The sequence below is a fragment of the Gobio gobio genome (assembly GCF_949357685.1).
Source record: "Gobio gobio genome assembly, chromosome: 21".
NCBI lineage: Eukaryota > Metazoa > Chordata > Actinopteri > Cypriniformes > Gobionidae > Gobio > Gobio gobio.
The window spans coordinates 38,719,465-38,737,325 of record NC_137117.1 but is presented as its reverse complement, the minus strand read 5'-3'; the positions used below and the strand labels follow the sequence as shown (position 1 = coordinate 38,737,325).

At 37.5% G+C, this 17,861-nt stretch overlaps 2 protein-coding genes across 3 annotated transcripts in view; both read right to left on the bottom strand.

The window, feature by feature from the left end:
- rabggta (Rab geranylgeranyltransferase subunit alpha) overlaps nt 1–13,004 on the bottom strand; it is a 36,068-nt gene extending 23,064 nt beyond the window's left edge. For both annotated transcript variants that reach the window (XM_079803007.1, XM_079803008.1), the window contains exons 1-9: nt 12,907–13,004; nt 12,512–12,535; nt 9,142–9,252; nt 8,940–9,064; nt 6,933–7,120; nt 6,593–6,841; nt 1,002–1,085; nt 727–809; nt 460–555 (exon numbers count right to left, since the gene is read on the bottom strand). In XM_079803007.1, coding sequence (XP_079659133.1) covers nt 460–555; nt 727–809; nt 1,002–1,085; nt 6,593–6,841; nt 6,933–7,120; nt 8,940–9,064; nt 9,142–9,252; nt 12,512–12,514 — 939 coding nt within the window. In that variant the 5' untranslated portion in view covers nt 12,515–12,535; nt 12,907–13,004. The remainder of the gene's footprint in view (nt 1–459; nt 556–726; nt 810–1,001; nt 1,086–6,592; nt 6,842–6,932; nt 7,121–8,939; nt 9,065–9,141; nt 9,253–12,511; nt 12,536–12,906) is intronic.
- Nucleotides 13,005–15,420: 2,416 nt separating this feature from the next.
- The window catches only part of stxbp3 (syntaxin binding protein 3), a 28,692-nt gene continuing 26,251 nt past the window's right edge, over nt 15,421–17,861 (bottom strand). Inside the window, exons 18-19 of the mRNA XM_079803006.1 lie at nt 17,114–17,262; nt 15,421–17,011 (exon numbers count right to left, since the gene is read on the bottom strand). Of these exons, the coding sequence (XP_079659132.1) occupies nt 16,911–17,011; nt 17,114–17,262 (250 nt within the window). The 3' untranslated portion in view covers nt 15,421–16,910. The remainder of the gene's footprint in view (nt 17,012–17,113; nt 17,263–17,861) is intronic.

Below are 17,861 nucleotides of genomic sequence, written 5' to 3'. Positions count from 1 at the left end.
CAGAACAGAGAAATGAATCTCGCTGCTTCTCTCGCGAGAAGTGAATCTCAGTTTCACTGATCCACAGCGTGTGATTGGCTGTTCACTGCTGATGTCACAGCTAAACTCCTAAACTCAGGATCAAAGACTGAGTTGACAGAGAAAGCTGATGATCAGCATCATGGGACCAACAAAGCCTGAATCGATTGGTTTGGTTTTGTCAACTCGAAACTAATCCTGTAACCCTGAGTTTGTTAAACTACCATCATGGTACAGGCCCCTGACCCGCCCCTTTATTTTGTGTATGCCTTGGGTGGGAATTATTTAAATGAGTAATATTGTGACGTGCTCCCTTTGCTGTGATTTTGTGCTTTGTAACTTTGCTCAAAAACCAACATTACACACTAAAGACAGTCGAAGATGTAAAAAAGCATAACAGGTCCTCTTTAAAAGCAGGAATGGCACTGAAGTGAAGGATACCCAGACAGGACTGTGACGGAAACGCGGATGGACGCTTCTCCACTCCACCTGCTGAGGCTGCCCGTCCAACACCAACATCAGACCCTCTGACAGCGCCTGAGAGAGAGAGAGAGAGAGAGAGAGAGAGAGAGAGAGAGAGAGAGAGAGAGAGAGAGAGAGAGAGAGAGAGAGAGAGAGAGAGAGAGAGAGAGAGAGAGAGAGAGAGAGACTCATTCACTCATGTGGTGGTTTAATAGCGCTGTTGAATTGCTCGCAGGAGTCACTTACTTGAACAGGTTTGGAGAAGGCGACAGACACCCTCTCGCCCTCCCGGCTGGCATACACACAACTGATCATCTCCTCTCGCTCCGCTACACACACAGACACACAGCAGGGGTGAGCAGACTCTTCACATCAAATGTGCAGTAAACACACACACACACACACACTCACACACACACACACACTCACACACACTCACACACTCACACACTCACACACTCACACACACTCACACACTCACACACTCACACACTCACACACTCACACACACACACACTCACCTCGGCCCAGCAGCCAGCGGTAGTAGAACCAGGCGCTCTGATCGTTGGGGTCGGTGAAGAAGGCATTATGGGCCAACTCATATTCTAGAGAAATAAAGACAGAAAATCGAAATCTTATTACATGGCTCACTGAAACACACGCATGTAATTGTATAGCGCTTTCACAATGCATATCGTTTAAAAAAGCAGCTTCACAGAAAATGCATGCGTTTGACTGGTCAAATATTTTTGTTAGCAAAGCATCCTAGATGCTTGATTCTGATTGGCTGACAGATATTCTGAAGTGTTGGTTATTTCTGCACAGATATAAGGTAGTTCCAGGTCTTGACCATATTATTGTTACTACTAAGAGACAAACTTAGTATACAGTCTTCTCACATAATAAACATATTCATACATTTCAACTCAATTATTTATTTTCCAATTATTAATTTTTTGATGCAGCGGTGCAATACGCATTATAAATGTAGAGTGAAACTCAGTGTCCAGGTTTATTTTGTCATGATGACTGTACATCATCTCTTTCATACATCAAAACATCTTTAAATAAGACCATCTTTTCATTTTAACCTTTCATTGCCTACTGTAATTTTAGAAATGTCCTTGTGATTGCATTAATAAATAAGTTACCTTTAATTTACTGAGAATGCTTTCTTCTGTGTAAGAATTTATAAATAATATGTTTTGTATTGTTTTCATTTTTAATAAACAGAACATTCAAGCTAACTATAAGAAAGAATGGGATCAGAAAATGATGCAGGCCAGTAGAAAAGTTTGGGGTCAATATGGTTTGTTTTTTAAAAGAAATGAATGCATTTATTTAGCAATGCATTAAATTGATTGATTCATTGACAAAATATTTCAAATACATTCTATTCTTTTTTACTTCCACCAAAGAATCTTGGAAAAAGAAGCATCATGGTCACATCTAAAATGTTAAACAGCAAAAACAGAGATGATTTCTTGAGCATCATATCAGAATGATTTCTGAAGGATCATGTGGCACTGAAGACTGGAGAAATTATGCTGAAAATTCAGCTTTGATCACATGAATATATTACATTTTAAAATATAACATAAAATAGCTATTTCACAATTTTGCTGTTTTACGCTATGTCTCATCAAATAAATGCAGCCTTGGTGAGCAGAAGAGACTTCTTTCTACATTAAAGATCTTACCGACCCCAAATCTTTTAATTGGGGCTGTTCGATTCTGATTTCTTTTGGAATAGAACAGCCCTAATTAATAGATTTGGGGTCGGTAAGATTTTTAATGTTTTCGATTCTTGTTATTTTTTAACAAAAGATTGAAGGAACCTATAGTCCCTGAGTGACCACAGGATATAAGGATGTTGAAAGTATCCTTCTCTGAAGCTTTATTTGTAAAATGAAGATACATTTCAATAACTTGGATGCCCCCAATTATGGATGCCCCTGAAATGACCCATAGCCCAGCAGTAAATGCGATTTAATAAATAAATAGGATAGCATATTATTCAAGGATGTGCATTTATTGCATGGTTAAGACTGCCTTACAAAAGGCAGTAAAAACTAGTTATTGATATTTTTGGGACATTCAAGACCTCCTTTATCATGTGGATAAGTATCTAGAGTCAATTCCGTTGTTTTATTGAGAAAATAATGGGTTGTCTTAACTGTAACATCCAAAAGCCCAGGAGAAACCAAAGCAGAACACTGTAACACCAGTTACTGCCCTTTGCCTTTGTTTTAGACCGCTCAAATTGAGTTTGGATACTCTGCTATTGTTTAGCTTTTGTTTAAAAGTTACTGTGTCAGCCTGAAGTTACGGTATTCTGCCTTTGTTTTACAGTCCATTAAAGTTGTACTGTCGTACTGTGTGCCTTGGGTGCAAAATGTACTGAACTTGTCCAAGATGCAGGATCACAAAAGGAAACAATGACAACAAACACCCATTAACTTAAGGGATAGGTAAAAATCTGCAATATGCGTTCACATTTGGCTTTATTTGAATGTTTCAGCGTGGCATACCATAAAACGAAGTTGTTACAAATACGTTCTAGTGAAGCCATTACACGATGACGCAAAATAACCACTGAATTGTTATTTTTTAACTGGTTAATTGAAACGAACGGTCCGAAAGAACTGTTTAAAACTTGACTCTTCTGTAGTTACATCGTGTACTAAGACCGACAGAAAATCAAGGAACGTACCATGAGTGCAGCGGCGCAATGATATTACGCAGCGCCTGGAAATAGGCTAACTTCCGTCAACATAACCAAAGTGACAACCTGCTTACACAGAGAGCATGCTGGGGACTATTTTCAGGGGCTGTGTAATATCATTGCACCACTGCACCCATGGTACAACAGCAAAGTTCCCTGATCATTAGTGTTGTCACGATACTGGAATTTCTAACTTCGATACAATACCTAAAAAAGTATCGATATTCGATACCATTTTCGATACCACAGGGAAAAAAACGCTTATATACTGTCAAATAGATATTTTTAATAGAACTAATTTATTTGTCCGTCTATTGAAAGTCTAGGCAATTAAAAATTTCTTCAAAAAAGATCACTTTATGTGATAAAGCTTTTAAGCTTTTTATATAAACGTTGATCAATTACCATTACAATTATCTCACAAATATTTGCTAACTAATTGTGTTGCAATAGCTTCCATAAAGCACAAGGAAGCTTGATTTCAAATTTAATTTAAAAAGACGAGTAAACAGTAATAAAATAAGAACAAATAAACAAATTACAAACAACAGCACAAATAAATTAGACTGCAGAGGCCCGTTGCACAAAAGTAGAATTAAGACATCCAGGATAAATGACTGAGCTGAGCTCAATGAAGCCAAAACAAGTGTGTCCAGGCTTAATTGGTTGCACAAAGACCAAGCCAGGATGAGCAGACACGGATTCATCAAGCCAGGTTAAACCAATCTTGGATAGGTGCGCACTCACGGCTCACTCAAATAGACCCGCAACCGATCACAGATTCACTGATTCACCATGGCAACTAGAGCGACGTACTTTTCCCCGTTGGAGGCACAAATCCTCATGGAGGCATACAAGGAGGTAAAATACATAATTAAGAAGAAAGGCAACACCGCCACAGTGATAAAGCAAAGAGAAAAAGCATGGCAAAGTATTGCAGACCTCCTGAATGCGTAAGTAGTGCACAATTACACACTCACCGCTCCGCTGAAACATCACAATTACAATCCAAATAGTTAATTCACATCTCCAAAAATGCAGTTGTACACTGATTATGAAACAGTTGAATTTTTAATTGAAATGGACAACAGATATGAGTGAAATTGTGTAAAGTAACTCCATCACACTGTATAAGGCTTTGATAAATTATCAAAGGCTTACATAATTACTACGCTCACTAGTACAGCTGAATCTAAGCCGTTGTACTCTGCTTCTTATGCTGTCCACCGAATTTTTTATTTATTTATTTTTTTTTATTTGGCCTTATGATGTTTGTGCTGTATACTGCTGTTTGTGCAGACAAGCGGTGTGTGTTTTATATATATATATATATAAAACACACACCGCTTGTATGTATGTATGTATGTATGTATGTATGTATGTATGTATGTATGTATGTATGCATGTATGTATGTATGCATGTATATATATAATATATATATATATATATATATATATATATATCTTTGAATGTGTATTTATCCTTTTGTTTTATAATCCTTTTGTTGTATTGTTGAGTCACTGTGTGACTTCAGTTTCGAAAGGAGCTGATGGTTTACCTGCTTTGTTTTATCCTTATTCAATAAAGGAACCTAATGTTACACTTTGTGTTTTTATATTTAGCCTATATGGAATGTGTATTTTATACGACCGAGTATTAGGGCCACACTGAGGAAGAAGGAAAAAGTCATACATTTATGAGGCTGGTTCTTTCTGCGGAAAAGATGCATATTCTTTTTACAGTCCTGATAGGCTACTTATGACAATGTGACACTGATGTGCCAAAATGTCCTTGTTTGTGAAACCATACTGAAGAACAATTCCACGAAATGCCCCACAGCTGTCCTTTTAACAACCGTCTTCCTCTAAAACAACGGGTTACAATATTATGTCTTAATTTATCGAAGTCTGTGACTTCTTTTTTTTCCTCTGTGGCCCTAATATTCTATCATTTTTATATATAGCCTTATAGTCTATGGGAAACCGTAAATTATCTAATGATAGCAACATCATCTAAAAATCATAATTTATCCAAAATTATTGAAATTATGATCACAAACGTTTAAATAATGACAGTGGGTCTAGTTAAATGTGATAATGTATAGTGGGCAGTGGAATAACTATTGGTTTCCGTTTGTGGTGACTGCTGACTGACATAAGGGATGAGATTAAATAGATCCTGGAATTTAGCCTGGTCTGGAGCAGGCTAGCTCCACAGAATAAATCTCCATGGTAATTTATACCATAACATCCAACTGCCACCCTATCCAGCTTTGGTGCAACCGGATCACGGATTAATTGAGCCAGGATCACCAAGATATCCCGGCTTAATCCCTTATCCTAGTTTTGTGCAATAGGCCCCAGGTCTAACAGTATTCAGGTAAGAAACTGTAATCAAATTTAAAATAACATTGGATAATCTTTATTGTAAAAAATGTAATACAGATGAATCCATTAGAGTTACACAAGTTAATCAGTCAAGAGCAGCAAGTGACGGTTTGTCTTTTTGTAGTGTGAATAACAAATAACTGCTGTCCCTTTAAGACCCGACGCACGCATGGATCCCAAACACTGTTCCTGTTACACATTCTTCCTGAACTGGTTACGACTGTGTTTATGTTAAAACTCACCAAGATGTGCATTGAGACATTTTTTTAGTGTATTTGACCATTTATAAACTGGAAAAAGGGGCTAATTTTTGCACTTGTATGTCAGAGGCGGCTTTATTACGGTATGTGATGCGAGCGCGAAATCTGTGGGAATGAGTAGATGTGCAATCCCGCGCGAAATTCAGACCGGTCACACCAACACTAAGACGCTGTCTGTGTTCAGAGGGTTAACCGCACTGAATGAGAGCAGGCGGGTGCATGTCAACTCGCTGTCGGTCGGAGAGGAGAGCGCAGCTGCATATCGATACTGTTGAAAATGAGTATCGTATCGTATCGTTTCAGATATTTCAGTATCGATACATATCGATATTTTTGACAACACTACTGATCATTACGCAGGAATGAGAGACATATCCGTCTAGAAAATCACAAGTTTTCATTTTCCCTCGGTCTTAGTACACGATGTAACTAAAGAAGAGTCAAGTTTTAAATAGGAAAAATATCGAAACTCGTTGGTCATTTTTTGAGTGAGATGCTAACGGTCTAATCAGATTCAATGATCTATGCTAAGCTATGCTAAAAGTGCTACCGCCAGACCCAGAGATCGGCTGAATGGATTTGAAAATGGTACAACTCAACTGTTTAACTCTAGGGGAGACGGAAAATGAGCCTATTTTCAAAAAATGGGGCGTGTTCCTTTAAGCAATACAGTAGATACAGACAGTCTCGATGCCTTATTGCTTACATACTGTAAGCTGCTCAAAAGGAGTCCATGTACCTTTCAGAAGCTGCTCCTCACAGACTCTGTGTGAGTGAATCTGAGGCGAGGCGCTGGGGGAGGGGCTTGTGTCCGGGGCGGAGTCAGGGGCCGGCTGTGGGTGGAGCTGAGGTAACAGCGTGCTTCGGTAATGCCAGCTGGAGTAATTGGAGAAGTTAGAGCCAATCAGACGATCTGTGAACTGCAGCTCCTGCTCGACAGAAACACCAGACGCTTTTACCACCGTGCGGCGGTAATCCCAGCAGTGGACTGAGGATAGAGAAACACATGTCAGAAAAAAAGAAAAATACCAATCTAATCCATTCTTAGACCGATCTTGATCATTCCATGGCCGTCTTACAGTTGCGTTCGTCCAGGCTGAGGCAGCGGTCGCAGAGGCCGAGCTCCCGGGTCCAGTCGGGCTGGGGCAGGCGCGGGTTAACCCAGGAGCGGTGGTGCCAGCAGCCGTAAGATTTGGGGTTCACTTTCAGACAGGCCTCGATAAAGTGCAGTTCAGACTCGTACAGCTTCTGCACCTCATCCTTCTCTCTAGAGGAGGCACACAGAAATAGCTTACAGTCTTCAATATGTTCTGTTCGTCAGGGGTTGCAATTAATGAATCATTTGATAAGATATGCAGCTTATAAACACTACTACTATATCCTGACATATAGATGATACTCAGAAAGTAGAGCTGAAATGACAAGACAATTAGTTAAAAAAACATTTCAAAATGCACCTGCAGACTATTTTTCCAGTCATGAATTTTGTTATTGAGGATTTTTCTTAAATACTGTGCAAAAATCTTGTCGACTGGTAACATTACACCCCTAGTTGCAACCTGTGCAATAAGTCCATTTGTGATATTTCCTCACTACTAAATATTCCACGCTCAACTGTTAGTGGTATTATAACAAAGTGGAAGCAATTGGGAACAACAGCAACTCAGCCACGAAAAATCACAGAGCGGGGTCAGCGCATGCTGAGGGTCACAGTGCGCAGAAGTCGGCAACTTTCTGCAGAGTCAATAGCTACAGACCTTCAAACTTCATGTGGCCTTCAGATTAGCTCAAGAACAGTGTGTAGGGCTTCATAGAATGGGTTTCTATGGCCGAGCAGCTCATCCAAGCCTTACATCAAGTGCAATGCAAAGCATGGGATGCAGTGGGGTAAAGCGCGCCGCCACTGGACTCTAGAGCAGAGGAGACGTGTTCTCTGGAGTGACCAATCACGCTTCTCTGTCTGGCAATCCGATGGAAGAGTCTGGGTTTGGCGGTTGCCAGGAGAACGGGACTTGCCTGACTGCATTGTGCCAAGTGTAAAGTTTGGTGGAGGGGGGGTTATGGTGTGGGGTTGTTTTTCAGGGGTTGGGCTTGGCCTCTTAGTTCCAGTGAAAAGAACTCTTAATGCTTCAGCATACCAAGACATTTTGGACAATTTCATGTTCCCAACTTTGTAGGATCAGTTTGGGGATGGCCCCTTCCTGTTCCAACATGACTGCGCTCCAGTGCACAAAGCATCGCTCCATAAAGACATGAATGAGCAAGTTGGGTGTGGAGGAACTTGACTGGCCTGAGCTCAACCCGATTGAACACCTTTGGGATGAATTAGAGCGGAGACTGAGAGCCAGGCCTTCTCGTCCAACATCAGTGCCTGACCTCACAAATGAGCTTCTAGAAGAATGGTCAATAATCCCCATAAACACACTCCTAAACCTTGTGGAAAGCCTTCCCAGAAGAGTTGAAGCTGTTATAGCTGCAAAGGGTGGGCCGACTCCATATTAAGCCCTACAGATTAAGAATGGGATGTCATTAAAGTTCATGTGCATGTAAAGGCAGACGTCCCAAAACTTTTGGCAATATAGTGTATAAGGGAAAAAAGTGAGAGAATGAAAGAAATGCATGTAAACATACCTCAACAGATTAAAATGATTCCTAAAGTCAACCTAATACTACTACATTCACAACATAGCAGCACAGCAACTCATACCTTGTTTCTTGAATAAAAACATGCACGTTATAGACCTTATGCACCAGAGAAACAAGCGTGTAGCTTGTCTTTGAACTTCTGTATGGATGAGTAATTAGCTAGCGAAGTGGATTTACTAATAGTAGAGTTAACGAAGGTCATCAAGGGCATTATAATGTTTAAAGCGGACGTCACTCATAACGAATGTCAGTAGACCGGGAAGATTTTAAAACGGGAGGTTCATTTAAAAATCCGTCAGATCTTACCTTCATGCTGTGGAAATACAAACTGGAAGACAACAAGCATTGAAAATTGAAAAGGTCTATTTAGGTTGATATTATGGCTTAGCGTCCCAAATACGGCACACAACACACTGCTGTTAGCCACAGCGCTCTCTCACCGCAACGTCTCCAGGTGTAGCAGAACTTCTCTCCTGTAGTTCCACAGCGTGGCAATGTCCGGGTTTGAGGACAGGAGCAGCTGAGTCAACTGCAAAGCGTCCTCGTCGTGTTCCCCAGCGCTCCTCTGACACACAGAGAGAAACTATCACACACTTCACCCACAAACGTGACTTCATTCCACAAACACACCACAGAACAAACCTTTTTTAGGACCGCATCACGAGCAGACACAAACGCCTTCAGCTTCTTCTCTCTCTCTTTCCTCTTCTCCTCCTCCTGCTGCGCTGTTGACTTTATTTTCACACGTCCGTGCTGACAACCAAACACACACACACACACACAGTCTGACACTGGGATTTTCAAACCGCAAGAGAGTGCTAGGGGTGCATGGAAGTTTACAGAAATAAAATACAATTATATTGATAAAATAATAATAAATAAATAAATAAATAATATGGAAGCTTGACTTTTTTCCTCGCAATTCTGACTTTTTTTCTCACATTTTTTTCCTCTCAGAACTGTGAGAAAAGATGTCAGAATTATGAGAACAAAAAGTCTGGATTATGAGATAAAAAGTCGCAATTATCTTTTAAAATTAAGATTATTTAAAAAATATTTAAATAAATCTAACAGCATAGAGTAATTTAGTTACATACCACAGTGAATAGAACAAAAAGGGAAATAATGTTACGTAATAGAAACCAAATATTTTACGCATATTTATACTATTAATGTTTACACAGTATAAATTGGGTTTTATATTATCTAGACGTGAAAATATAGGATATTTCGGTTTCAAATCAACAAGTCAAATGTTGAACAAATTTGACTTTGATAATTTCTTTTCTGGTGAAAAAGCCAAAATATTAATATATTCTTAATATTACTAAAATATTTTTACACAGAGATTGGTAGGTCTATTAGTAAAATCAGTTGACTTAAGCAATATTGTTGCATTATATGGCGTTTGCGGCATCTTAATATCCTTTTAGATTCTGGTTCTTATCTTTCTTTCGACATTTTCATTTCAAAGGCCCTATATGGTTCATTTCCAGGAGTAAATTGTTAAGCTGTACACATTTTCAATGGTCAAAAACCAAATGTGGGTCACTTTGCATACAGTTAATACTTGTTTTCTTTTTCTTTTAGAGGAACAGCTGAAGAACAAATACTGCTAAAACTACAAATGTATCTTGTTTTCCTTTATCAAAAAAAAAAAAAAAAATGCCCAGAACATTCCTGTCTGAGTGCCCCCCCAAAAAAAAGGTCCCCCAGGCGTCATGCCTGTAACTAAAGAAGTAGGGATGCTCATATTGACCGTTTAACCATTAACCGATAGTAAGAATTTTGACCGATTAATACTATCAGTTAAACGGTTTAAAAGGTTTTTTTTTGTTTGTTTTTTGCTGCATGGTCACCACATTTTTATAAGAAGCAATATCGAGTCTATAAAACACGAAAGAATAGCAAATATATCGGTGAGAACACTCGTTTAAACAGCCTACACACCGGGATTTGACTACACGTCACACTTTTCACAATGTTGAATCGTAATGCAATGGACTGTGGCCTACATTAAACCTTAAAATAAAAGGTTTGCACAGTCATATACAATAAACGAGCTTGCACAGCGACAGGAAATAAAAATGTATGCAAAAAACCTGCCTACCTTACCAGAGCATGTCAGCAAAGCAAAGCGGAGCTTCACTCATGAACTGCTCAGCGGTAAAATGGCGTGCGCTCAAATCCCTCTCCGACATGACATTTCTCAGTACTGTAGCCTACTATACTTGTAGCCATTAAAACACGTAATTAGTTTCAGTTTAAATATGTTATTTTTTTATTTCATTTACATTGAAAAGTGAACAGGACACATAAGATGCATAATGTCAGAAGACGGGGGTGTTCAATAAGTTCAATAACACTTCAAAGTTTTGTTTTCTTTAAAGTGAATTTCGTTTTGTATAAATTGTGTCTTAATTTTAATCTATGTTTAATCAACCAAATTGCCCGGATTTAATAAATAATAAGCAAATAGCCTATAACAGAGAGTGACATGGAGGCGGCGGCGCAGCGTGAACAACGGCTTAAATGAACAACTAGAAAAGAAAAAAAAACTTTAGTCAGGGGCAGCCCTAACTATTTATTTCAGATAGGCCTATATTTGATCCAGCATGTCACAAAGGGAGTTCTGGGTTGAGCGGCGACGCTGAATATGACCTCATGTATGTTTTAAAAACATAATTCAACAAATAAATGATACTTTTTAATGGGCCACTTAAAATTATTACTACAAATAAATTATTACATTTTAAAAATGAATAAAATGAACAAAAATTTGCATTGCATTTGCAATCCTTTGCAGCACCCCCACTTCCCACGCCCCTGCACCACTTGCTACTTGAAACATGCTACTTAAAAATTTTTTTTTTTAAACCAGTCAAGGTGTGGATTGAGGTAGGCCTGCTATTTTTATATGATGAAAAAAAACTATTCCGGTTCTTCAAAGCTTCAAACGGATTCAGTGTTTTCGTTTTGTCATCTTAATTTGTTAATTATTTCAGTGAAAAATATTTAGTGTAGGCCTATTTATTTTATGCTTTTTATTTATATTTTATTCTGTTTTTTTCTGTTGTCACACACTGCACATTTGATAATGTGTGAATCCAGGTTCTGTTCTGTATGCTGCGGTTTGCACACTAAAATAAACTTGTGGAAAAAAAGTGTCTTTTTAACAGGTCACAGACACTCTTCAATTGTATATTTATTTAATGCCAATTCAATATTACAATCTTATCAGTTAACGGTTAATAATCGGATAATGAGCGGCGGTTGTCGGTCGGGAAAATTAACCGTTTTGAGCATCCCTATAAAGAAGTATTAAAGATCTCCTAATATCCTTTAATATTCCGGTTCTTAACAAACGTTTCGTTCGGTATGCTCATTTTTTAAGGCCTAATATGGTTCAATCCCAGAGATATGCAGATCTCAAAGTAGCTCAATGTCCAAATTGTTGAATATTACTCATTTTCAGTGGTCAAAAACCGGTCATACAGCTGATACTTTTTATTTTATTTTAACGAGGAACGGCTGAAGAGCAAATAATGTTAAAACTATAACTGTATCTCGTTTTCTTATATCAAAACAACTGCGCAGGACATTCCTGTTGGGGTCCATCCGTGACGCCTAAAAGACTGAAACCCCTGCTATAGATCACGGTTTCCTCATGAGTTTCATGTTTGATTTATCACTATATAAATAAATAAGAATTTGATTAACATGAAGAGAAAAAAAACGATTCAAATGCACTGACATAAATAAATAGGGGTGGGTGAATTCAGATTGATTGAGTGGATGACCACGTCTGTCAGCCACCACGGAAGACCAGTTTTGAGCCAGGAAAAACCCTGGTGGTGTCCCAATCAATCAAGCTCCCAATAAACTTCATGATGGGGTCCCTCGCAGGAGAATGATCATATTTAGGGGTCCGTGGCATCTGAGAACTTGAAACCCCTGCTTAGATTCATATAGAGGACAAAGTGGAGGAAATGGCTAAATAAGAGCAACTCACCATAATTCCCCACTTGATTCAGATCTATAAATAGGAAAACACAGAGAGGTGACAGGTTATTTTGTAATACATGTGAAGCCTGTTTAAGACACATGACACATCTCGAGACTGAATATGACCCACCCAACACACACTGAATGAAGACCTCCGCTTCATTTGACATGTGAAATATCGCATCAGCACACACTCCCCAGCGCTTAAAGCTCAATAACACACTCGTGCAGAGCAGTAAAGCCCCCACAGGTGTAAACACATCTTCTGAAATGATGGATCTGTCACACCGATGCTCATCATTGACGCTTCACAGCACGCGTTAAACACCGCTTTCACCCGACGCGTGCGACATTACATCTATCAACGGCTGTTTGTGATAAAGAGCGTGTTTGTTGTTTTACCTGTGTGTTTGACTTCAGGGTGTGATGGATTTGTAATACATGCGAACTGTTACTGTACTACAAACGACTCTTCCGTCGCTTCAAAAACACGTCATGGTGAAGTCCACTAGGGCCCTCTAGAGTAGAAGACGAGAGATTTAATACAATCTCTGCTTGGGTTTTTATGCTCACACTTTATATTAGGCGTCTAACTACTTACTTAAAAAAATAATAATAATAATAAATAAGTGCAATGTTGAGGTGGGATAGGGGTACGGTTAGGGTCAGGTTTGGTGGTATGGGTCGGTGGGTTAAGGGAGTGCACATGTCATGACAAAAATTAGCAGGAAATAAAAAAATAATACAATGTAAAACCATGTATGTATGTGCAAAATAAGTTCATTGTAACATAAATGTTAGTAGACTACATACTAGTAGTTAAAGACACTTAATATAAAGCGTGATGATTATATTCTTATTTATACATTTTTTTATATTATATATTAAATTTTCTCTTTTGAAAAAACTTTGCCAATATAAGAATATTAACTAGGTTTATACAATATCATCCAGATATTTACATATGGAAACATAAAGGTTTTTGATGTTTTTGAAAGTAGTCTCTTAATCTCATCAAGGCTGCATTTATTTGACTAAAAATACAGTAAAAACAGTATATTGTGAAATATTATTACAATTTAAATGAACTAATTTCTGTTGAGTGTAAAATGTAATGTAAAATGTACATTTAATGTAAAATGTAATTTATTCCTGTGATCAAAGCTGAATTTTCAGCATCATTACTCCAGTCTTCAGTGTCACATTATCCTTCAGAAATCATTGTCATATCATCATTACTTATTATTATAAATGTTGAAAACAGATGCCTATTTTACCCCCCTTTTTTAGGAAATCATGATACACTGCCATTCAAAAGTTTGGTAAGATTAAAAAAAGAGAGAAATTAATACATTTATACAAAGCACATTGAATTGATAAAAAAAAAATATTGTAAACAGAACTGTTCTCTTGAACTTTCTATTTATCAAAACATCCGGTAAAAACTAAATTAACTGTTTAACATTAATGTCTTGATCATCAAATCACATAATCCTTCAGAAATCATATAATTTCTTATTATTATCAATGTTGAAGTGCTGCTTAATTTTTTGGGGAAGTCATGATACACTGCCATTCAAAAGTTTGGGGTAAGAAATAAAGCAAAGGTACATTAAATAGTTTTATATATATATATATATATATATATATATATATATATATATATATATATATATATATATATATATATATATATATATATATATATATATATATATATATATATATATATATATATATATATATATATATATATATATAGCCTACATTATTTAAATTAATAAATATTACAAAACTGGGGGGATTCTCAGACAGCCCATAAGCATCGGGACCCCTCCATAAGGCCCAAAAAAGGGGGTCCCTTGGTTATACATTAAAACTAAAATATTAGAAACATAATTTATGACATAATATAATATTTTTTTTTTTTTTTTTTTTTTTTACAAATTGTTCGTCTTGCATTTGTATGAACTAATATTAACAACGAATAACTACTGTAAAAATGTATTGCTCATTGTGAATGTTAGTTAATACATTAATGGGACCTTATTGTAAAGTGTCAACTGGTCATTATAGTTCCAAAAATGCTGATATTTCACCAATATCAATTGGACAGTTTCTGTATTTCTAGTTTTGTGGATCAATCATTGCAACATTTAACGTGATTCGCATGTTTAAGTATTGGTTATCAGGATGTGCTTGACGTATGCTATGGTTTTAAAGTGTTATCCAATTTTGGCCCTCAAACGTAAAATCAAAATCAATCAAAATGTTCTTACCCTGATGGTAGAATTGTTTATTTATGCACGGAGTAAAATGCTCAGCTGCAAAAAAAACATGCTCTAAAAAAATATGTAAATGAATATATTATTTGGTCATGTTTTTTCGAACACTGCCTAACAACAAAATAAAATCAAGTCCTTACTCTAGGTGGCAGAAAAGTTTTCTTCATTTTCTTGAATGATCTCTCGTTCCCACAAATAAAGGTCGTATCAGCTTTCTGTCAGATAGAGCCGTGTAAACGTATACAGGCTTCCGTACAGTATACATTCAGACGCTCATCACGCATTACATTATAGTTTAAGTCCCAAAATAGGACAGATTTGATAAGATTGATTTACTCGGCATCGTCGAGTCCACTGAGAGAATCAAAAGCTATTGTGGAGACCATAAGCCTGCAGTAATCAGAGACATCGGCAGCTCTGAGGAGACGTTTCTGGAACACCTGAAATAAAGACGACTATTGTTACCTTTGTGTCTTTGACTTTTATGAACTCCAGCAGGAGTTGTATAATTAAAATATCCACAAAAAAAAGGCCTACTGGAACAAACTGCTCATGACAACCACGCCTGCAGTTTCTTCAGAAAGAGTGAAAACCAACAGCTCCTTAAGGACGAAATCCATAAACTCATATATTGAGACAACAATATTTTTATGTATAAGTACGAAATTAGACCACATTACAAACACTGTATAAATGTTACAAAGCAAACAGAAGAATTGAACCACATCATTCAGGTCATGTCAGTTGTTCAATGCAAGTATAGATTAAATCTGTTAAATCCCTCCTTTGTTCATTATTGAGTATATGTTTAATACAAGCAAAAACACGAGCGGAACAACAGCAAGCAGACAGGAATAAATATGTACAAATCAACCTAATTCAAGAACAAAAAGACAAACATTAAAACATCTTTTCAAACTGACAGTCAGGAGGGTTTGTTGTTGTTGTTTTTACAAATAACTAGTTAGTGTGTGAGATATAAATACAAAGAGATGTGTAAATCCAGTGCACTAGTAAATAAAGGCACTAGTTTGTAAGGCTCTGGTCACATGTCATTTATGAGTGATTTTAAACGTCCTTCTACTGTATTAAAGCGTTATTAAATTTTTTAGCGTTTTATTTTTCCATGGTATTTTATAAATCTCTAAAAACACAAATCCCATGTTTGTGAAGACTTAAAGGGATCGTTCACCCAAAAATGAAAATCAGCCCATGGTTTACTCACCCTCAAGTCATCCAAGGTGTGTATGACATTCTTCTTTCAGACAAACACATTATATTGAAAATGTCCTGGCTCTTCCAAGCATAAGCTATAATGGCAGTGAATGGCTGATTCTGTTTTGAAGTCCATAAAAGTGCATCCATCCATTATAAAAGTGCTCCACACGGCTCCAGGGGTTAATAAAGGCCTTCTGAAGTGAAGCGATGCGTTTGTGTAAAAAAAAATTCCATATTTAACATGTTATAAAGTAAAATATCTAGCTTCCAGCAGACCACCTTCCGTATTAAACTTATGAACAATGACTGACGTGACAATGATGTTGGACGTAGCGTAAGTGTTTTGAACTGCGAGAGGTGTTACACTTTCAGCATGAGTTGAATACAGAAGGCGGTCCACCGGGAGCTAGATATTTTACTTTATAATGTGTTAAATATGGATATTTTTCTTACTCAACCCATTGATTGGCTTCAGAAGGCCTTTATTAACTCCTGGAGCCGTGTGGAGCACTTTTATGATGGATGGATGCACTTTTATGATGGATGGATGCACTTTTTTGCGCTTCAAATTTTGGGCTCTGCCATTATAAAGCTTGGAATAGCCAGAACATTTTTAATATTACTCTGATTGTATTCGTCTGAAAGAAGAATGTCATACACACCTAGGATGGCTTGAGAGGGGGTAAATCCTGGGGTAGTTTTCTGTTTTGGGTGAACTATCCCTTTAACGTTATATTTAACCTAATCTGAACATGAGGTTTTCTACATGAAATCACCTCAGAATGCGTTTTATTCCCTGTACGACTATTGGTTTGTTTGAACATGAAAAGCATTTAAATGAATGACACACATAAGCAGCTGAGATGCGTTCCCTTCAGTCCTGGTTGGTAAATTAAGCAGGGCTCATGGTTTGTCCTCTTCGATGGTGAATTTTTCCATTGGTTGTTTGCCCAGATTAAAGATATCCTGCAGCAGACCACAAGGAGTGAGGATGTGTGTCGAGCCTAAGGACGGTTAAAAAAGGGATTATTTAAATATCGAGTCACAAGCCTCTTTCAGGTTTATTAAAGAATGACGTTAGCTCAAGCACTCGTATGGACTCTTACCAATGATGACCTCGCAGGTTTTATTAGCGTGGGTGACTTCGTAAGCGCAGCGCATTTCTGAGTGACTGACTCCACCCAGAACAAAGATGATGAGGCGCGAGCCGTTCCTGAGATCATCCGGAGAGCTGCCCTTGTGCTTCTGCCGCGCACTGACACAAAACACACACACAATCCATGGGAAAAATCACATTTATTGCATGCAGCATCATGAATACTTTCTACATTCCGTTCAAAAGTCTGGGGTCGCAAAGATTGTTTTTGTTTTGAAAGAAGACAAACGTTTATTTGATCAAAAGCAGCTTTGGGGCGCTTTCACACCTACCTTGTTTGGTCCGGATTTTCAGACTTTTCAGTTTGGTCCGAATCAAAATTACAGGTGTGAAACCTCCCCTGACAACGGTCCGGACCAAACAGACGAAATTTGGTCCTACGAAAAGAGTTCGTCTCGGTCCAGATCAAACTGAACAAAGGTTTGGTTTGTTTCTAGTGTGAAGGCATTTTCTGTATGGTTCGGACTTTTAGACCATTTAAAAGGAAGCCCTTGTTTATGTTTAAATATTATAATGTTATTTTTACATTTCATTTAGGCTATATTGTTTATGAAAAGTGAAAAGATGCGCAATATGTCAGAAGACAGAAGGTCAGAAATGATTTTGAAAGAAATTTTGTATGATTTTGCTTAGAAAGCCTTTTTTTAATGTGAGTTTCGTTTTGTATAAATTGTATCTTAATTTTAATCAACGTTTAA